Source organism: Tasmannia lanceolata, unplaced genomic scaffold, assembly GCF_043159265.1.
Source record: "Tasmannia lanceolata isolate RefF3 unplaced genomic scaffold, GAP_Taslan_0.1 ptg000002l, whole genome shotgun sequence".
Taxonomy (NCBI): Eukaryota; Viridiplantae; Streptophyta; class Magnoliopsida; order Canellales; family Winteraceae; genus Tasmannia; species Tasmannia lanceolata.
The window spans coordinates 30,487,836-30,511,225 of record NW_027518679.1 but is presented as its reverse complement, the minus strand read 5'-3'; the positions used below and the strand labels follow the sequence as shown (position 1 = coordinate 30,511,225).

General features: G+C 36.3%; 1 protein-coding gene across 3 annotated transcripts; it reads right to left on the bottom strand.

The window, feature by feature from the left end:
- Window positions 1-219: 219 nt before the first annotated feature.
- LOC143862483 (glucose-1-phosphate adenylyltransferase large subunit 1, chloroplastic-like) lies at window positions 220-23,007 on the bottom strand. 3 transcript variants are annotated; one of them, XM_077373634.1, is made up of 15 exons: window positions 22,773-23,007; window positions 21,251-21,364; window positions 17,032-17,205; window positions 16,431-16,523; window positions 16,083-16,166; window positions 15,923-15,978; window positions 11,283-11,376; window positions 11,012-11,124; window positions 8,168-8,240; window positions 3,479-3,559; window positions 1,910-1,996; window positions 1,403-1,507; window positions 1,167-1,273; window positions 1,033-1,093; window positions 220-539 (listed from the first exon to the last, which is right to left on the bottom strand). In XM_077373634.1, the coding sequence occupies exons 1-15, from the start codon at window positions 22,893-22,895 to the stop codon at window positions 438-440; spliced, it is 1,467 nt and encodes a 488-aa protein (XP_077229749.1). In that variant the 5' UTR covers window positions 22,896-23,007; the 3' UTR covers window positions 220-437. The 3 variants fall into 3 exon arrangements, with proteins under 3 accessions (XP_077229749.1, XP_077229685.1, XP_077229801.1); XM_077373570.1 differs by having other exon boundaries at window positions 22,680-23,005; XM_077373686.1 differs by lacking the exon at window positions 1,033-1,093 and having other exon boundaries at window positions 22,680-23,007.
- Between the last annotated feature and the right edge of the window lie 383 nt (window positions 23,008-23,390).

The window sequence follows — 23,390 nt, the reverse complement described above, 5'->3', positions numbered from 1 at the left end:
CAAACGTATATCGATTTTCAATCCATATACGTTTGAGGGGGCATGTTAGAATATGTGGGATCCAACGGTTGGATTGGGTTAAAATCTCACCGTTGGATCATCTTGGAGGTAGATTGGGTAAGTTGGCTAAATGAGGAGACTAGATAAATTAGGCGAGGATCCCAATAGGACCTGAGAAAGCTCACCTCTTGTAGAAGGTGACTCCTTTAACACAGAAAATAACAGCATAATTGCAATAGTTACATTAAGAACCTACAAAAGATTACTTGGCAAGGCCAAAGATGAAATTATAGATTGGCCAGTTATATAAAGAACATACAAAAGCTTACTTGGCAAGGCCAAAGGTGAAACTACAGATTGGCTCTTTTTACAACACATTTGCATCGTTGATCCTCATTCTAATTATAAAAAAAGATGAGGAAATAAGAGAGCTTTTATCATATGACTAATCCGTCCTTGACAGTTGCATTCTTTATAATGATTGTAATGCCGGAACGAATGTAAAATCCTTCCGATGATCTGTCCGCCTCTTTAATTCCCTGCGAACAAACCCGAGAACGAAAATGATCAAAAGGTAATACATAATTAATATCTTATGTGGAAGAAAGAAAATCAATGTGGAATTTACCAGCTGATTGATGATCATTTATTTATATTATTTTTGAATAGAAAAATATCTTAATAAAAACGGAACGAAATACAAATGACAGCTGGTCACAAACTTGAATATCTACTTTGTGATTATGGTAGTTTCGGTGTACAATGGAATTGCATTGCAGGCTCAACTTTCGTGTAGTTTGCAGCTTTACACAAAGTGCACAAGGAACTCAATTCGATGGCACAACCAGAGGACCCTTAAAACTTTCTGTTCTTTCTGACCACCAATTTTTTGGACATACAGTGCATCCAAAGTTTAAATCTAAATTGCATTGGTTATTTGGTGTAAAGATTACGACTAGAAAGGTAGCCGTTACCTTTTCATACTTTATGCAGAGAATTTAATGATATAATGGAGGATTAAAGGGACTCTACCTCTGTATTGGAAATACTAACATTCTTTCCAATCCTTGCATTCTTGTCTATGATACAGTCCCTAACAAGCGCAAGAGAAAGAACCCTGAGAATAAGAACAGAAGAAAAAAAATTTTGGTTTCACTAGTCGGTACCTGATTTTGGTGTTCTCCCCAATTCCAATAGGAACCCTTCCCTCAGCTAATAGGGCTGCCATTTCAGCATCAGTTTCATAATAGTCAGCTCCAAGCATTACTGTGTCCTGTAAGTAGTGTTGTTATCAACAGGGTCCGAGTTACAAAAGAACATTTATGCACACAGACACAGGCATGGGAAAATCACTATGATCCTTGTGCTAAATTATGTGACGCAGAGCAACTTGAAAACAAACCTTTAAGTGCACATTACTGTTTATTCGAGATCGGATACCAACAACACTGTGCTCTATCAAGCAGTGATCCAAGAAACTCCCATGGGACACGATTGAATCAACAATCTGCAAAATAATTAAAAAAAGAAATAGACGTGTAAAATGAACGATGTTGGAACTAACACATGGGAGAAGTGCAATTTAAGGTTGGACACTTGATATTTGAAATGCTGAAGTTTACAGAGGAAATAAATGCAAACATAGTCTAAAAATATATTAGAATTCCAAAATTCATGCCGCCTTCTTTTCTATAGTAATTAATGAAAATGAATATGGAAACATTTGACCCACTTGATGAAAAACTCAAACTGATTATGATATGAAAAGTTTATGCCTTCGCAAGCTACTAATTTAATTCATCCTTCTTTTATTCCTTTGCAAGCTACATTTACTATAGTGCATGCAAAAGCCTATCAAAATTAACAAGGGAATCAAGAAAAAAAAAGAACAAGGAATGAGGATACTAACCTTGCTGCTGTCAATCTTTGATGGAGGCAAGTTTCTTCTTGACGTATAGATTGGTTTCGTTGCATCATAAAAACTGAAGGGTGGAGGCTGCAAAGCATATATATAAATTTATAAATATCTAAACATGGCTACCTCACTGCAAAATATATGTAACATTCAATTTCATATTGAAGAATACCACATGCACCTAAATATAGGCTATATATACCAGGGCCCCAGATGCCAAATAAATGGAGAGTAGTGCAACCAAAGAAGTATGGATGCTCTCTTCTAGGCTCCTTTAAAGTTATCCTGAGGTGCCTTAGACAGTGGGTTATCTACCCCTATGGCCTGATCCTACTCGCTCGGCCATATCAAATTTGGGTCACCAACCCTTTACAACCTGATAATTTTTTAAGGGGCACATTGGTGTTCTATTGGTCATGAACGACATTTGATCTTTGGAATAGGTTGCAATCTATCCCTAACCATGTAAACTAATTTACTCTACTGGAGGAATTTATGCCTGAAGTTTCAGTGAAACCAGAATAAATTGTTGATAGATTTGGAGTTGCACCAGGTTTTTCTTGATGTATCTTTCTGAACAAAAGTTCATCATGATAATGACTCACTTTGTCAAAGTAATGGACCGAATAAAGAAGATATGTTAGGGATTCCGTCAAGACTTCTTTACCATATTCTAGTTTAAGGATTTTTCATTTTATTATTGCAGATATGAAAGAAGCAGATTCGTTTTGGTATTTTTCAGTGTATTTTGCTTCCAAGGTAATAAGGAGAGGTGGAGGGAGAGGGATGATGGTAATCCATCTTCAGATAATGATCAGGAGACATGGCATCAATGAATAAAGTTGAATAAAAATACTATTAACATAGATAAAATTCAAGATGATGATACTTAAAATACAGGATCAGTTTACTTTTCAAAGATTAGGAGTGCAATAACCTGATAAAGAACTTAATTATCATATGATGATGACATGGAGATCACTTGCTTCATTTAGAGTGTATTCTATGAGAAGGGCAGCCTTCAGTTCTCAAGGGTATACATGACGGTTAGTTGCAGATTTGTGTTTTAGTTAAGACTAAATTTTCATTTACATGCATGAGCCGAGAAATGCTAGACTTCATCTGGTCGAAATAATTAAAAATTTCTGAGTTAATTTATTTAGAAATAAAGTTTATAATGAAGATTCACACTGAATTATAAAAGCAGTTGAAAATTTGGTTTAATTGATGTGCTATGATTGAACTTGAATGATATTCACAATTAATTTTCAGTTTCTTTCTTATTTCAAATCGTACAGATTATTCCTTTCATGTTTCTATCTAGGCACTTTACCCCTCAACGACATAGACCATTCTGATGAAAGCCCATATGGAAAACATCCAAAAAAATTAGGTTAAAATGGACGTAGGTTGTAATGAAAGGCGTGTATGAGTTATTCATTTAATTTCCAATAATTGATGCAGCAATATGTTCAAATGTAAGCAAAAATAGGTTTATTTGAACCTTAAAAAACTGGAAAAGGTAATATCTGGCAACTAATATAAACTGTTTTCAATACTTACATGTGAAGTGAGAGCAAGATTTGCCAGAAAAAAAGATTTAATTGTTCCTATATCCTCCCAATATGCATTGAATAAATATGCCTGCATTAAGTATTTGACATTAAGTGAGATAACTAAACTGAAAGATTTTGATTCTAAAGGTACGTAAACAATCAAGTGCATTTAAGTTCCTTGGCATGTATCAATGGCTAAGATCCATCCATGTTCTTTTTTTTTCCTTAAGACATTGTTAATGAATTCAATATAACCTTTCCATAATGAATATGTTATGGTTTCCAATTAGTTGTGGCTACCATGAATAGTCCCTATCCAAACTAAAATAGAACTTCATGCAGTGAATTTTCAATACGAATCTATGACGGAAAATCATTGTTCATGGAAACATGGATATGAAATCCAAATTAATGTTTGAGACATTATGATCAAGAAGAAATATGAACTACAGTATTTTTGAAATTAGCAACTTTTATTTTTGAAGAAAAAGTCGAATAATTCATTGATCAAAAGTTTAGATAATAGAGAAAGGCTCTAAAGGGCTTTAACCAAACCCAAACAATGAGGTGCAACACGTGGGATGGTCCTAATAAAATATAAAATTAAGCACTCTCATCTAGCATTACATCAATGATGCCATGTATTTTCTTCTCTCTCTTTTTTTTTTTGGGAAATGGCAGGATGATTTCATTAAAAAGGAAGAGGGCCGAGATGGACCCCAACCAAAAATACAAAGAGAAATACAACAAAAACCAAAAAGAAAAAATAGACAATACAATTCTCAAGGAGGAAGGAAGTCAAACCACTCCAAGTCCAACCTCCTAACCCCACTCCTAGCCAAAGAGTCTGCCTCCCTATTAGCGGACCTCCGAACATGATTGAAAACAATAGATGAGCCCTCAATTAAATCATCAATTTCATCAAAAATTGAAGAAAATCTCCAAGGAGGCGACACCAACCCCTTCAACCATCTTATCACATTCCAGGAGTCTCCATCCACAATAGTGTTATCCATGCTATCTCTATCAAGCCTTTTTATGCCATGATAAACCGCCATCACCTCGGCCTCTGAGGCATCACAAACTCCAAGAGGGCCAAAATAAGCCCATACAACTTCCTTACAAGCAGTTTCTTCTTGTAAGTTGATAATAATCTTAAAACTACATTCTAACTTCTGTCCTCTTTAAAATGTGGGCCGGCATAAGCCCATACGCCTCGGCCATGTATTTTCTTCTTGTAAGTTGATAATAATCTTAAATACTACATTCTAACTTCTGTCCTCTTTAAAATGTGGGAGTTGCCATGAGTTGACCCTGAATTTTCTGTTCACCTTTTTTTGCTATGTTCCAACCTCGAATTCCAAGGATGATCATTTTCTTTGTATTGTCTTTGCATGTACTTTGGGGACTGATTCTTTGTCCTCCAACCCATAGTTCCTCAAACTATGATTATTACACATTTTAATAAATTTTAAAAGAGATACACCTTTTTCCAATGTAATTGATCCTTAGAGGCCAGATTCCTCCACCTAGGATTCACTCTGACTCCCAATCCTTGCATTTATGCTTTGGAGCTAAATCATTTCCAAGTAACATAAGTTCTTATACCTAAATAATTTACATAATTTGGGAAAAATAAAGTATTGGTTACATTGTAATAGATACCTAAATTACAATTATAATATACCTCAATGATAAGTTAATTAACATAAGAGTTAGAATAGAGTTATCGTTCAAAAAAAGATTGAGGGTAAAGTTAATTACAATAATATACATAAATAATAGGTATATGTTAATTTAATAACTTCCACAGGTTACTTTAAAAAAAATAGGAGAGAGGTCTTAGGGAGCTCCCTCCCTCCTTACAGCCCATTGTAGTCATATGGATATCCTTACTCCATATAAAATAATGACACTTCTTTCTTCAACTTACACTTGTTAATTAGCTTAGGTAATAAAGGGTGTTATAGTTTAAAAGGAAAATTGAAAAATCTTATATGCAAGAATTGTTTTCGTTATTAAAATCAATCATTGTATGGCATAGATCCATAGCCACGTATACATTATCCGGTCCATGGACCCATGGACACTATTGGCCATAAAAAATCTGACCTATTTGGTCGCACACCCATCAAATGTTTTTTAATGATGGGAAATTTTACTAAGGAAAAGAAAGAGGGTGAGAACCCTGAGACCAAGATGGTCGAAACAAAGCAAAAAGCAAGCAAATTACAAGAACAAAAACAACAATACAGAGGAGTCATGGGGGAGTTCATCAAATATCTCCAATCTAGTCCTATTAACTCCTAAATGGGCAAGATGATCCGCCTCCTGGTTAGCTGATCTCCGAACATACTGGAAACGAACATATTACCCCTACACAAGATCCTAAGTCTCATCAAGTCTGTGAACTTCCACGGGTGGGAGCATCTCCCATCCAACCACCAGATGACATTAAGGAAGTCTCCATCCACGATGAGTCTATCTATTTCTCTGGAGTGATCCTGACTCCCTGCAACATTGCCCTTACGTCAACCTCATTCAACTCCTTTACCCTGATGGGGCTTGAAAATGCCCACCTGCTGAATTCGCAAGAATCCCCCCTACTCCTACCGGCCTAGGGTTACCAATGCTCGATTCGTCAAAATTTAACTTCAACCAACCTGGTTCTGGAGAATTCCATCAGGGAAAATCAACTCAACCCTTTCCTTGATTGAACAGATATCCTTCCAGCACCGTCTGAGGCGTCTGCTAGAGGATCACGGTAGAATCCTCACCCAAGAATAAGCGAAATGACCTTCATGTAAATAAAATATGTATCTTTCGTAGAGTTTCGGAAAATTCAGGTGTTCCTCTCCTTCCAAAGAACCCATATTGCAGCCAAAAAAGCTACCCTCCAAAGGATCCTCCATTTCCTAGGCCAAGGCACAAAAGAATTGATGTCCAGAAAATCAGACAAGCGGAGAAGGGAAACTCATGCCATCTCGAATCTCCTGTGGACCCAGCTCCACACCTCTCTAGAAATCCTATAGTGAATAAACAAAGTGGTCTACAGATTCTCCTGCCGCCACACATAAAGCACATTGATCAAAGATGAGAACATTATTGTTGTGCAGACGATCAGTCATCAAAATCTTATCCTGAAAGCAGTCTACGAGGATAGGCAAACTCCAGGAAGTGCAAGTATACTCCACACTCTAAACAAATGCGAAGACAATTGATCGAGCATAAACAATACGGTGATAGAAAGACATGGCACTAAATGTCCCAGATGAGTTCCAGATCCAAACCCTTCAACCAATCAAATGATTCTAGACCGTTGATCAAGCATGATGGAAAAGGTGTCCTTAAGAAGTCCTTTAAGCCATTGATTTTTTTTTCATGCCTCAATCTTGCCAATGAGACATCTGTTTAAAAACTATAAAAATCTAATAAAAAAGTTCTCAACAAAATGAGTGCAATTGTCAAAATTTATAATGAAATAAATTGAAAGATCCATCTATGGTAATTAAAGGGGGGTTAATGAGTTGTACTTATTTGCTCTTTCGAAAACTAGATAAAACATAAAGAAAGAAAGTGTTTCCTTGACTTACCCATATGGAAGCAGAGACAGATAAAGGGAGTTTTCTTCGCTCAAAACCAGGCAATGAAAGAGGGATGACAGTGTAAAAACGACGACAAACAAAAGCGTGAGGAAGGACAGTGTGAGGAAAGTGGAGGAGTTTTTAGGAACTAGAGGTTATCACAAACTATACCTCTTGCAAAGAGCTTCCTCGTTCACAGATCCTTCACAAGGAGAAATAAACAAAACTAAGAGGACTAATGTGAAGAGAGGATCCATCACCCATGACAATGTGAGAAGGGCACAAATATGGAAGGAGGAGAAAAGATGGGGATTAGGGATTGACGAAGAGAATACAATGAAGGAGTAAGTACCTTTAGGATGAGTAACTGTTGAACTTGATCAAATGGCTCTGATACCATGTAAAATCTATTGAGAACAGGATGAAGATGTATGAGAGGAGAGGAGAGAAAAGGTGTGGGAGTCTAAACTAAATTCCTTTTGTTCATTATCGAATAAAATGCTAGAAGTGATACAAATAAAAGAGTTGTCATGAATAAAATCCCCATTAAACATGTGCTTCGACCACCTTGAACAGCTTCATCCTCACTTTTCCATATATCCTTCCGCTAATCCACGAATTCATAAGTAATAATCTAAGCCAGTTAAAAGAGAAAAAAATCCATGTATTCATAATCTTAGGGATTTATGTCTTCCATATGCTGGACCTTTGTGATATATTCTCTTGAAGGCTTATCCATAATGACGAGGAAGTTGTTTTCTAAGCCTTGATAATGTGCGAACCAATATTGCATAAAGAGCAGAGGAAGTAACTAGCTCTAATGGATACCAGAGAACTGTTGAGAGGAGCGTCAATATTACAACTAAAAAATGTTTCCAGATTTTAGTAAAGTTTGAAAGAAGTTCCATCATGAGATTTGAGGAAGCATGCAAATCGGAACTATGTAATAATTGATCATATATTGCATTGGCACTAAACATAGGTATATGTGTAAGTTTTTAAGAAGAACGGTTAATGGTCTCATGAAAAAAGAGTTGGTAAGCTATGTCACTATCAGAAAGAAATAAAATGATGCTACTTGTAAGGCAACTTACGAAATAATTGATACAGACCTTGATATAAAACTCTTTGACTGATGCAGGTATTATTTCGGATCCAAAGTCATTTGCAGTAGGAAAACGCCATCTGACAACAGTGCAAAATACTTAATGTCCTGCCTATGATTGTTTCTAGATTTTATAGGGAGATAATAAGCAACTGGCTAATAATAATATAATTGACGAGATTAAAGGACATACTTGAACAATCAAATGAAGACAACCAGATCATTATGCAATTGAAAATGCAAGATTCATATATTATTAGTTTCAAAGGGTAACTAACTATGAGGAAAAATAGATAACAAAAGCTTTCAAACTGGAAGATAGGATGTCCACAAAAAATCAGCTCCATTGGATCATAATAACCCTTCCATTTGTGGAGGGGAAAAATGGGCAGATCTGTGGACAAACAGTGTCTGTCCATTTTCCCCTCCACAAATGGATGGGTTAGGATGATCCTATGGATCTGATTTTTGGTACACACCCTATCTATGGAAGGCCCTTCCAAATGGATGCTTTGGATAACCCCATAAACTGGAAATCTAGTTGAGGTGGAATCTTAGTTATTGACTTTGTTTCGTTTTGGCATTTTTCGTTTCGTCCTGAATCCCAGAATGGAACACCCACAAATTCTGTTTCGCCCCATTTCGACTGAAACGGGATGTTTCGTCCGAAACAGGGCGAGGCCGAAACACCCCTTTTCAAAAAAAATTACAGCAATGCCCTCCAACGGCTAGTTTTCGGTTTTTGTCCATTTTACCCTCATTTTTTGACCGTTTTATAGCTGTTGGAAGGGTATTTTCCATCTTTTTCCATCTACAAGCACATGCACCTCTGTATAAATCCCATCTAAGCCTTGATTTTCAGCTTCTTCTACGAACTCTCTTACAATTACTATTCTCTACTAATTTCTTCTAATCTGCTACTTTCTTCAATACTAATCTCTACTACTACTCCAAGCTTCTACTCCAAAGAGCCGAACCAAAGGCTTCTACTCCAAAGGCTTCAAAGTACTACCAGTCTACCCCTCCAAGTAGTATAGAAAACCTCTGTACTACTCTCTACTACTTTCTTCTACTCCAAAGCCTTCTACTCCAAGGAAGGCTTCTACTCCAATTCTTCACAATTCACAATGTTACCTTGGGTATACATAGAGATAGAGTACTTGTCATTTTCTATGAGGTATGGGTATTTTGGTCATTTTTCATGAGATTTACGAATTTTTGTTTAAGTTCCATGAGATGGGGCCGGGTACTTTGATCATTTCCATGAGATACGGCTACTTCATCGATTTCCATGAGATTTAGGAGTGTCAGTTTCCATGAGATAGGGTTATTTTAGCCATTTTCTATGAGGGATGCTTTGGTCATTTTCCATGAAATATGAGTATTTTTTATTATTTTTCATGAGATAGGAGTATTTTGGTCATTTTCTATGAGAAGGGCTATTTTGGTTAATTTTGATGAGATAGGTGTACTTGTCATTTTTCATGAGATAGGGGGTACTCTGATCATGTTCCATGAGACAGCAAGAGCTAGGTCAATGAAATTCTCTATTTACCCCCTATTTAATTACTATGTTGAAGAGGGTAAGTCAAATCACCTCATTGATGAGAAATGGCGGGGGGAAAGGAGAAGCTACTTATCTGTTATCCCTACTGGAGGGGTAAATAGAGAAGAATACCCCCACTTGAACAACCACCATTTCGGGGAAAGGGGTAAATGAATGCTTTATTCCCTATTTAACCCCATTGTAATGGACCCTCAAGGATTAGCTCTTTTAGGTGATTAATCTAGGAAGTTGTTTGCTTCTTTGTTTTGGACAATGTGTTCTGAAGGTGTTTTGATTGACATATAGTAGAAACTTTATAATTAGATTATAAAAAAATACTTGATGTCAACTTACAAAGGCCTGAAGTTCCATCGAATTTTCTTACACCTTTTAACTAGGACCTAATCTACTACAAAACATTTGGTGCACCTTTAGGTTATACAAAAATGGGAATTTCATAAACATTACTAGGAGAAACCTACGTTGTTAGATGAATCACTCTTATTTCAGTAGGTAAGCTGAGATCATTAAACAAACAAAAAGTAATCATTATAATTGCTAGGGGTGGGCAGAACCGAACCAGAACCGAAAAACCGAATCGGAACCGAAGAACCAAACCGGAACCGATCTGTAAAAAAATATTTTTGGTCCGGTTCGGTTCCACTGATGAAGAACCGAACTTATTCGGTTCGGTTCCGGGTCTAATGTTCTCGGTTCGGTTCCGGAACCGAAGAACCGAACTTTGAATATATATATATATATATATATATATATATAATATTTTTATATTTCTATTATACATATACTTAATAATATAAATTACTTATAATATTAATAAGTAATAGTTAATACTATTCTTATAATAAGAAAGTAACTTATATTATAACTTTAATTAAAAGTTTTTATAAATTAATAATTAGCCATTAGAACCGAAGAACCGGACCGGACCGAACCAATTATGTTCGGTCTGGTTCGGTTCGGTCCTACTGTGTACTACGGTTCGGTTCTTACGGTTCATGGAACCGAGAACCGAGAACCGAACCGGTTGGCCACCCCTAATAATTGCACTAGAAAAATCATGAAAGAGGAAGAGAAAAGAACCAAAACAAAGGTATGCATTATACAAAGTAACGAAATCAGAATTCAATTGCATTTTTCCATATGACCGCTGACGAGATTTAAGCCTTATATTCAACAAAACATAGGAAAGATTCATCCAATCAATTATGTAATAAATCTTTCTTATCAGTATTCCAATTAAAACGCATGCTAATATTGTAGATTCTACAAATAAGAATGGAATACCTCAAAAGATTGAAAAGTATCTCTTTCTTGAAGACATACACTCCCATGGAAGCAATGTATGGTTTTGTTTCTGCCTCCTCTCGTGACAGCCCCAGAACTGTAGTATCCACCTCCTGAAGAGTATTCAAATGAATATAATGCAGCACTGTAGAATCAGTTATCTCGTTAGTTCTGAAGAAACTCTACCCTATTTTACCATTCAAAAAAAAAAAAAAAAACTCTAGCCTTATCATAAGATGCACATGATGAAATCATCAAATAGAGCGATTACCATTGCCTTCAAATCTTGTCCTTTTGGCTTTTCGCTAAATGAAAGCACCCTTCCTTTATTGTCAATGTTCATTAAACCAAAATCTGAGGCACGACTGTCATGGAAAGAGATTACTCCAATAGGTAATTTGAAACCTCAAATCGGCAAATCTTAGAAAACGAATTTAGGAAAAAGACTATTTAATACAAGCACAAGGGACTAAAAATGACAAAGACTGATAAACATGGTTAAATTTGAAGGTATGAAAGAATTTTTGTACTTAACATACATTTAGAAATAGAAATAAGTCACATACACATGCTCTTAACTTACCAACTTCTCCAATAGCTTAAACTATTGGAGAAGTTGGTAAGTTAACTTGGTATCAAAGCCGAAGGTCTCCAGTTCAAACCTCCCAGATAGTAAAAATCCACATGCGATGGTTTGCCCAAAGTGGGACCACATGTGCCACGTGTTTGCCAAGTGGGCTACACGTGTGGGGGAGTGTTAAAGTATAAAAGATAAATAACGCCTTTCTCCAACAGCTTAAGCTATTGGAGAAGTTGGTAAGTTAACTTGGTAACTTACCAACTTCTCCAATAGCTTAAGCTTTTGGAGAAGTTGGTTAGTTAACATGGTATCAGAGCGGGACGATCGGACCTCGCCCTGAGCACGAGCTGTAGAACTTCGTTCTCCTGCGGACGGCTAGATCCGCCGTCCGCCTGGCCCCAACGAATCCCCGTTGCAAACACAACTTTTCTTCTTCCTCCTCTTTCATTTCTTTTTCTTATTGTTGTTAGGCTCTCGTGCTTGGATTCTGTTTCTTATAAAAGAAAAGGGTCTTCTTGGCCTTGACTTCACCATTGTGAGGCTTTTCAATGGGATTAGACCAAGGATGCTTTCATCCCTACTGTTGAGAGGGGGATTTCTAGATTTTTGCAAAAGGCATATCAAGAAGAGGTGTAAGAAATGCAGCCTCATATATTTTTATCCTTAGGAAAATAATCCCACTCCAAACTTGATAATGACACCCTCCAATAAGTTATATTCTCACTTTCTTTTTCTTATGAGCCTCTTTTGTGAAACCCTCTCGTTTGTTATCTTCATTCCTCATTTCTCTTGTGTTTCACAAACTACTTGCATCTACATTGATAATGGCAGCCCCTCAATTTTAATTTCCATGAGCTTATGTTTTTCTGTAGAGCCACCTCTCATATGTCTTTGTTGGCACACTAATCCCCATTTTTGCTATTTGCACCTTCTTTTGTAATGCCATGTCCAATTTTTTTGTCGATATTTACATCATCGTTCTTGATCGTCAATTGTCGCTCATCTCTATACTTCCATCTTTTTCTCTTAGTTTATCTCTTCTTTGAAGCCCATTCTGGCATTTGTCCATGGTTCGGCATTGGTCCATAGTGACTAATTTCTTGCCCATTCCGGCATTGGTCCATTGTGACCCTTTTTTTTTTTTGCCCATTCCGGCATTGGTGTCCATAGTGACCCACTTTTGTTAGGATCGGGACCTATAATTACTAACTTACCAACTTCTCCAAAAGCTTAAGCTGTTGGAGAAAGGCATTATTTATCTTTTATATTTTAACACTCCCCCGCACGTGTGGCCCACTTGGCAAACACGTGGCACATGTGGTCCCACTTTGGGCCGACCATCGCATGTGGATTTTTGCTATCTGGGAGGTTTGAACTCGAGACCTTTGGCTTTGATACCATGTGAACTCGAGACCTATTGGAGAAGTTGGTAAGTTAACACATGCAAATACAACAGCCAATCCTGCCATTCAGGATTTTAATAGCTGTGTAAACACACACAAATACAAGAGCCTATCCTGCCATTCAGGATTTTTCACAGTTGTGTAAAATTTGAATTGCGTGAAATGAAGGGCAAAATTTATCCTGTAGAGTTCACCCACTTCACACAGATTGTTTTTTTGCTTTCTTCAAAGATTTTGGTTTTATTAATGCATGGTTGTCCATTGAAGTTCAATTAACCATCTTAGAAAAGTCTAAGCCATTTTTTGCTTAAGAACTGATTGAATTTGCTGTCTTGGACCTATGGAGAAGTATAGCAGCGTGCTCTTAAAGAGGGGTGCACACAGAGATTTTTAGGGGTGAGTGATTCCAAATATTAGTAAGATTTTGTGACCGTGGAATCGTAGGTAAAGAGTTTAAGCACCGTTACAAAAGGAAAATGATTAGTCTTACGGGAAACATATAAGGTGTTTTTCTTTCTTATATGTGGCATGAAACATTTATTTTGGGATTTTGTCCTGTCATGATTGATGAGCACATTCATGGATTTCTTTTGAGTGATAACCTATCCAATACTCTCCATACCCTTAAGTTGTAGCTGGACCATAACTTATTTACACGATATCAAAGCAAGGTTGTAGTAGTAGGATTCTAATGTAGTGCCTCTACATATCTTAAATAAAATAAAGGTATTCCATTTAAACATTAAAGCCACACATGTTCTATTTCTAAATCAGTTCTCTTTAGCTATGAACCCATTCTGTTATTTTCCTCTTCCCCCATCATCCTTTTATCTCCTCCATTTTTTTTTTCATCTCGTCTACATTTCTCCCCAAATCCAATCCCCCCCCCCCCCCAACCCCCACCCCACCCCAAAAAAAATCCCACCGTTTTCGTTTTTTTTTAATGGTAAAAAAGTTGCACCCCTTTCTTCTTCAAATCTTTCCCTTCTCCTTATTAGCGTGCACCAAACATGAAAATGGGTGAGATTAGTGTCTTATTAGTGTGTACCAAGGTTTTAAATTTTGGTATTGGTTTAGGTTTCAATCGCCGCGGAAATGGACATGTTTCAGTTTCTATTGGGAGTGGAAATCCTCTAAAATCAAGGAAACATATGGAAACATATACAAATGATAGAATTTAAAGATAAAACTACAGGAAATGCTAGAATAAGCAGAAATACATACTTAGAAACCATCACATAAGCAAAAGGACTACCATCCATAATGGTTTAAAAACATCGAACACCTAGAGATATCTACTGTCGCACATGTTTGATAATATAGTACATACCAAATTTCACATGTAATTCATATAAATATTTATATATAATACATGCACTTCATTTTATATATAATTATGTAATACATACTAATATAGTATACTGCTATTACACTTTATGATTTTGGTTCAGGCATTTTAAGTCGTTTTGGTTTTGGTTTTGGTTTCGGTGGGGATGGAAATGGAAACATTTCGGTCGTTTCATGTCAATTTCAATGGAAATTTAAAACCATCAACAAGGTTTTAAATTTCAGTTTTGGTTGCCACAAAAACGGAAATGTTTCAGTTTCTGATTGTGCGCTTGAGCGCACCAAGCTTATGGTGCGCTCGAGGGCCCAATCACATGGGGGCCCACTTTGTTAGGATGATCCAAAGCATTCATTTGAAAGGCCCTTACATAGATGGGGTGTGTACAAAAAATCAGCTCCATAGGATCATCCTAACCCGTCCAAAAGTGGAGGGCAAAATGGACAGACACCGTTTGCCACAAATCTGCCCATTTTTGCCCTCCACTTTTGGAGGGGTTAGGATGATCCAATAGAGCTGATTTTAGTTACACACCCTATCTATGATGGGGCCTTGAAAATGAATGTTTTGGATCACCACAAAAAATGTGGGACCCATGTGATTGGCTCCTAGAGCGCACAATCTTTTTCCTCATATATATATATATATATATATATATATATATATATATATATATGGAGAGAGAGAGAGAGAGAGAGAGAGAGAGAGAGAGAGAGGAGTGCTAAATCCCAAGCTATGTCACAAATATCTCTGATATTTTCAAAATATAGCGTTTTTATCGCGAGATTTTGATAAAACGACAAAATCCCGAACTAATTCCGAGATTTTAAAAATATAGCGATATTTTCGTTTTTATGATAAAATATCCCGATAATATCACGATATTTTTATTTTATATTTTTTTCTTAAATTTAATATTTTTATATATATTTTAAATAATTTTATTTTTACCATTTATTTCCCCATATAAACCCGAAAAAATTAATAAAAATTAATATATCCCGAAATTTTCCCTTGCAGAGAAATTCCCGAGAACGACATTTGTGACATAGATCCCAAGGCTCTACTAGCAAAAAACCTTCTTTTTCCAAGTTATTTGGTGGGGACAAAAGTCATGCCACATGTGCGGACAAGGGAGAGACAAGGAAAGTAATCTCATAGTAGTTTGAAAGAAAAGATGCACCAAACACCACTACGACATGACGTGGCTCCCCAAAACCAACTAGAACACCTAGTAAACCCCAAAAATTGTGCAACCAAATTGGCCCTAGGAGGATTCTTCCAATGGTCGGCGATAAATTAAATCCACACAGATATGGGAGAGATAATGTTTGATTGGATCATATAAAGTTTCTCCGGGTCACTTGGTCTTTTACCAACAACAAAAATAAAATCATATTTACTGCAAATTGTTACATGCACACACGCAAACACATATATAACACATGTTCAACAATAAATACTACAGCTTTGAAGAGGGAAGTGCACTTCTATGATCTAAAGCAGAAGGATCAAAGAACTAAATTAAATAAAAGAGAAACTAGATGTATTCAATAACAAATAATGATTAAATTATAAAGTACCTGTCATCCATAGGCAGACATGATATTGTAATATCGGCACCACTTTGTCGATGATTCTGGAAATGAAATAATTCTCAAGATTTTAATCTACAAAAAATTTGTCACATGAACAAAATTTCATTTCACAACAAGGCAGAGTAATTTGTATGCAGGGCCTTGCCTGAACAAAGTCCAAATAGTCCATACGATACAGATGATCGCCAGAAAGAATCAACACATCCTCAATATCCTTGCTTCTAGGATCCTACAAAGCCAGTCACCCATATTGCAGTCATTGAATTTGATATCACCAAATTTGGAGGGGAATACAGTTTTTTGAAAATCTGGTCATATATAGTAAATTTGTTATAAGTATTAGGACTTTGCACTCATGGACTTATTATATTGTGATATTTCGCTACTTCTCACTTCTTAAAAGAAATAGAATATGAGATTTTCTGCAAACATGCGAACTTAAATGTACAAACAATGACATGGACAGCATCAACTTAGAAAGTAATCCATGTACCTCAAAAAGCCAATGAAACTGTCGCACAGCATCTGCAGTCCCCTGAAACCACTTCATTCCCGCCTCTCCCGGAGTCTGAGTGGCAGCTAGAACCTGATATAAAACAAAAGAAAGGATTTAAATGTTGGTTTTGGTTGAAATCATGTAAAACAATTTCAGTATTTTACAAGATTTCGGTGGAAATTTCACAAATTTTGGCAATTTTTGTGGAGATCTTGTAAATTTTGCCAAAATTTCACAGGATTTCAGCGAAACTTCACCGAAATTTCGGATTTAGTACTTTCAGTGTCGGTTTAGGCTGAAATCTGAAATTTCGGCATTTCGCCCAAAATTTAAAAACATGAACAAAAGTGCCTCTTGGTCATTTATATTGCAAGACAGATGCTTCAAATACATATTATTAAAATATCAAGGACATGTGTATACTTTTAGTAATGGAAAACCGTATCATTCAGTGGGCTAATTACTTATTACAGTGAAATATTGTATCCAATTACAATTTCTACTTTGACATAAATATGGGCTGAAACGAAGGCCCTGTAATGCTATCATGTACTACTACTAGCTGTTCTCGTCTCACTCAGAAGAGTCCAAGATATACCTCAACAAAACCATCTCCGAAGTTCACTCCATTGCCAAAGTTGTAAGTGCGTGCAAGATGTCTATTAAGCGATGCAGAGTTGAACTGAGTGAGAATGTAAACTTTATTGATTCCACTGTTTATGCAGTTGCTCATCGGCACATCAATCAACCTATATGCACCTCCTATGGGCACCTGAGAAAGTAAGCATGAAGATCAATGTTTGTAATCTGGAAAAAATAATGAAACATAATATATATATAAAATTATCATTCAAAAATATACAAAAAATATAGATTTGGTACAAAAAAATATAGATAAAATTGAAACCATGAGCGAAACTTGAGAAATTAAATATTCATAGCTAGAGAATGATTTTACTGGCAATTATCTTCTTCATTGGAAGACTTTAAAAAACCACGCTGTATTACTGATACATTCACATTCAAAACTCAAACTAGTGTCAAACACAGATACAGACTAAGAAATCCTTACAAGCCTACAAACAATGAGTGAATTGCTTGAAAAATAATAAGAAAAAACTCTGAGAAGCAGGTACGTGAGAACCCTTTTTTTAATTACCATCAGGCTTCAGTGTTCTAATGATGAAAACAGTGTTTTGAAAGAATTTTAAGGTAACAATTGTTAGATCAAGAAAAGCCAAGCTAGAGGCCAATTTTAATTAAAGAGGGCATCAATGGCATGAAAATAACACTGGAATCCAGACACATTCCAAGCAGTAAGAGAAGAGATTATGAAGTAGATGCGGGATGCCTAAATATGCAATATAAACACTGATGCTTGAACCACATTATCTGACCCCTTGTATATTTTAAACCACTTTTCAAGGTCAAATCTTGTCCTGAAAAAGCTAGTTATATGCAAGTACATGATAGAAAATACGAAACCACTTTCAAAATCATGTGGACCACATGTTCACCAAAAAACTATAGAACAACATGAACATAAAAAGAAAGAAAACTTGATTGAATGAAAGGTTGAGAATTTCTCAACATGAAAGGTCGAGTATTCAGTACAATTAGGTGATGAGTATCAGTTAATTTCAACTCAGTCTGAGTGGATGTTTTTTTTTTCATCGAATGAGAATACAAATCCACGTTTTCGATCTCCGGGCCATCCACTTTTGTCCACTCAAGCTAATGTGATGGTTGAAGATATCGACACCGGATGAAAATCAGACCCAAGACATCAATACTTGCAAAGGTTCTTGAAAGTCCTCTCCTTCTTCCTGTACACCTTCGATTCAAATAGATCTCAAGAAGGAAAATACTGAAAAGAGGGGAAATCCATGATCAAGTTTCGATTGAAAAAATTCATATAAGGAGTCATTTTGAAGTAATTTCTCTTATGGGATCAAATGTTAGATATGAGCTGCTTAAATGATCAATAAGAGGAAGTAGGTTTATTCAGACATCACTGGATTCCATGGACAATTGGAAGCAAGACAGATCTCGCAATTGTTTATGCCAGATGTGTCCAACGGCATGAACACAGTGAACACGCTTTGCCATGGCAGCACACAATGAAGTGGAGTGGAGTCATGGTTTTTCATCCATTATGGTGTTGCAGATGGGTGATGATAGAGGATCACTAAACGAAATAGAAACAAGAGAGCACTTTGTGGTTCATATGAGAGCTACTAAAATGAGGAGGGTCATCCATATAAATGGGGTTCATGCACAAACTAGAAGATACCCAATGGTCAAAGCAAGCCCGAAGAAAAAAGTGTCGAACTCAACTCTTTTTCACAGGAAGAATCTGCTAGACTTTTTTTTTTTTAATGATGAAAGATTTATTAAGAAAGAAAGGGGAAACCCCTAGACAGAGATGGTCAAATGAAAAGGGAAAAAGCACATATAAGATGTGCGAAACAATAGAAAACTCAAGCCCTCAAGGTGGAAGGAAATAAAAAATCTACGTTCTTTCTTTGTCAACTCCCAACCTAACTACTCTGTCAGCATCACTGTTTGCTGATCTCCTAACGTGCTAGAAAGAAATGGTGAAACCCGCCACTTAGTCCTAGAACCTATCAAAGAAGTGAGCAAATCTCTATGGATGGGGATGGCTCCCCTCAAGCAAATGGATGACATTGAAGAAGAATTTCCCTCAACAATTAGCATCATTAAGTCTCTGCTCTTTCTAACCCTTCTACCATGAAGAACGGCCCTCACCTCCTCTTCATTAGAGTTGGTGGTTCCAATTGGACCCGACAAGGCCCACTTGGTCGAACCATTCTCATCTCTTAGAACGTCACCTACTCCTATTGGTCTAGGGTTGCCCATACTAGACCCATCAAAGGTGAGCTTCAATTGACCTGAATCCGTAGGAGTCCACCCAGTGGAGACAATCTCTGCTAGACTTCATACATTACATATTTGTCTTAGATTGTTTGAAATGGGGCTAGATTCCATGCAATTAAATGATCGAAAATAGCTAGCCATTTTCAAAACCGTCTGGACAACACATTCGGTAAAAACCATGGAACAAAATGAACATAAAAACAAATAAAAGTTGATTGAAAAGAAGGTTGAGGTGCGTTATAGATTACTCTATTCTTATAACAAATATAAGCGCTAGAATTAGATCGTCTAGATGTAGTTAAATATGTCGGCAATTTGCCTCAAGATATAATAATCCGCTCGATTAGATGTCGTTAGTGGTGTGCACGCACTGACTGATGAGCTGGAGGCTGGAGCACATGATATCTTATGACTTGCCTATGGAGAAAAAAAAAACTAAAACAAAACAAAACAACCGTTTCCATTTCTTAACAAGAGTATGAAGACCTAAAAGTGTAACATTCAGCCTTAAGCACTCACAAAAGTCTAGCTGAAACAGCTATAATTGGTCAAAATGGTAAACACGAATGCCATTTCAAAACATCATCTTAAAGTGGGGGAAAACTGTAAATATCAACAACAATAAATCCTGAATAAAATGTCATAAAGTTGTGAACAAAACTACCCACATTGAATCACTATAATTAACCCTTGCTATCCTAGAAGAAAACATGATAAGAGGATATTTTCTTTGCCAATGTCTTTTCATATATCAAATAGCAATCTTGGTACTACTCATAATGGGTAATGACACTCATTGAGAAACCAAGCTTCCAACCAGTACCTGTCTGTTATTCATTTAATGAGCTAAATGTTCCTCACAAAACAAAACGATCACATGAAAGAATGCCAAACAAGAGTGGTATTTTCTTGATTATTTCAATTTTTTAAAACTAGAAGGCAAGCAAAAGACAAAAAGCTCTTTCATCTGCAAAAATTCTGAAACATATAAAGTAGCATTACAGCATAATTAGATTTTCAAGAAAACCGAGATGAAAAAAAAATACCCACATATGCTTATCCATCACAAACAAGTATAGCAGACTAATACAATCCAATACCCAATTTACATTCGTATTCTGTATGATACATATCATGGGTACCAGTAAATTTCCATCTAGCACAAAGGTATCCTCTACCATACACAATTCAATCAAGAAACTAACTTTTACATTTATCCGGTATGACCCAAATCATGGGTTTCTGTTAATTCCCACTTATACCATATAAGTCTCTTGTATCATACACAAATCAAGCAAAGCAATACAATCCAGAAACCAACTCGTACCAGTATTCAGTACAATTAAGTAATGAGTATCAGTTAATTTCAACGCATTCTGCATAACCATTGAATCTGTTCCAGTAATAAGCGACAATGGGTATCAGTAAATTTCCATCTGGCATAAAGGTATCCTCTACCATACACAATTCAATCCATAAACTAATTTTTACATTTATTCGGTGTGACCCAAATCATGGGTTTCTGTTAATTCCCATTTATGCCATATAAGTCTCTTCAATCGTACACAAATCAAGCAAAGCAATACAATCCAGAAACCTGTTAGAGTTGGTGGTGGCGGAGAAAGAGAGTCGGTTGCTTGAAGCATATCGTACAAGGCATCAAAGTTAATGGGCTTTAGCCCATAAGGCCCACTATACTTAGGTCCATTATCTATGGGCTTATATTAGAACATATATCCAACAAAACCAACTAGTACCCAGTATTGGGTACAATTAGGTAATGAGAATCAGTTAATTTCAACATATTCTGCATAACTATTGAATGTGTTTCAGTAATAAGAAAAATGAAGTATTGGGTGCATATATAAGTTATAAAAAGCAATGTATATAAAGAAAGAGATGATGGAAAGAAGAGTTACAGCAGGTTTTGCTCTTGTTTTTGTGAGAGGGAAGAGACGAGTTCCTGCTCCTCCTCCCAGGATTACTGCCACCACTGTCTGAGGATTCCGCCTCTCCAGCTCCAAATCCCTCAACTACACACCAACCGTTGGATTCCATTAGTGCCTTATTTCTCCCACTTGTATTCTAAAGGTGTAAATCTCTCTCTCTCTCTCTCTCTCTCTCTCTCTCTCTCTCTCCTGAGTTTAGCACATAATACATGATTTCTGATCAAGTTGAGCCATTTTATTTTTACATTACATTTTCCTAACATAATAGTAAGAAATAACAGCATTAAAATGAAAGAAATTTTAAAGCGATTGTGAGTTACAAAAATAAAAAATTAAATTTGTGAATCTTTTGAGAATAATGAGGGCTAATATCCATCTTAAGAGGTATGCTAAACTCAAGGGCGCCCTTGCAAAAATGGGCTGAAAGGGCGCTCCCATTTTTGCAAGGGTACCCCTAACTTTAGCATTTCTCACAAAAGGTATCTACACTAGTTTGGATAATGGCATTTCAAAGTCCCTTAAAAAACTTTTTTTACTTGTTCTTAGAGCATCACAAGAATTTATTTGAAGTGTGTGTTTGGATTGTTGGAATCGGGCGTTGGAATCAACATCCTATTCCGATTCTGCTTGATTCTAACATTAGTTCGAAAGAAAATTAAATGAATAGAATCAGGAGGGAAGAAATGACACCGTAGTAGATATAAATGGGAAAAATACTAGAATCGATTTCCCGCGCCAAGAGATGGGATTCTAATTCCATCTCGATCAATGTGAAACTTTTATTAGAATTTTATTAAAGGGAAATGATATATGCACCAAGGTGTTTCGATAAACAAGCGCTCCACTTGTTTGTCATGTAGTATTTAAAGGGATTTCAAAGGATAATACGGTTCTCAAAAAGCTCTTTAAACCCTTTAAATACTACACGACAAACAGGTGGAGCGCATGTTTATTGAAACACTTGGCGCATATATCATTTCCTTTATTAAATTAATTTTTTATATCTTAGGCCCGGTTTGTTTTGCCCAAAAACTGATATTGGACCCAAAATTAAGCTTAAATTTGAGTCCAACAAACAGGACCTTAGCCTTTTCCAAATCCTGATTCCAACAATTCAAAGCAAGGGAGTGTGGATATCAATTCCTAAAATATATTATTACTATTGATAGAGGTAAATGTTATCAGCACAACCATACTTTCATATATATTTGCACAAACCCAGCTGTCTGTTCTTCTTTAATTGGCTCCCTGAGAGATTTTTGGGAATGTAATACCCTTTTAACTGGTCTTTAATTATTAAAAGACAAGGTTGTTTGCGAGAATATCAAAATATGGTTATTCTGGTCATTTTCCTTGATAAAAATATGAAACTTGAAGAAGGAAATAAGAATTAGCTCACCTTAGACTCACTTCCAATTTTAGTTGTTAGAGACATACAAACAGAAGAGCTTTTAGCCAACTTTGAGTCAAGTCCCAAGTGTAGATTATGCACCTTCACCTTCTTTCCCATCAACTCTCCATCAACAAACTTTGCCAGCTTCACATTCCTCATTGCCAATCCGGCACTGCCTCCGGCAGCCGAGAGCACAATCCGGCCGTCCGGCGAGAACGCCATTTTCTTTTCTTTTTTTTGGAGCAATTCACAGAAAGTGAAACAAAAAGGATATACAGAGAAAGGTAAGGTCTAAAGTAGTGAGTGTTACTGAGTCTCTCGTGAGTAGAGTTGTCCACGTTATCCGAATTTGACACCATCCACCAATTCCTGCATGTTTTGGTCCCTTCAAACCCAAATATTAAAATTACAAAAGGTTCCATTTCTCTCAACCAAATGACAAGTCGTTTGCTTGGTCATCAGTATATTCCAAAGAAAAGCAGTCAAGACTTTGTTTTGAATGATGAAGGTCATTTTGGTCATTCATTATGGCTCTGATTCTTTCAATGTAAATTGGGCGTAAAACAAAATTTTCTCACATTTTAAGTGAAAAAATTAGCATAGAATTTGTTTTACGCCCATTTTACATGGAAAGAAACGGAGCCTATTGTGCCCTTCCGAAACGGAGCCTATTGTTTTACGCCATTGTGCCCTTCCGAAATTTCGAACCGAAACTGA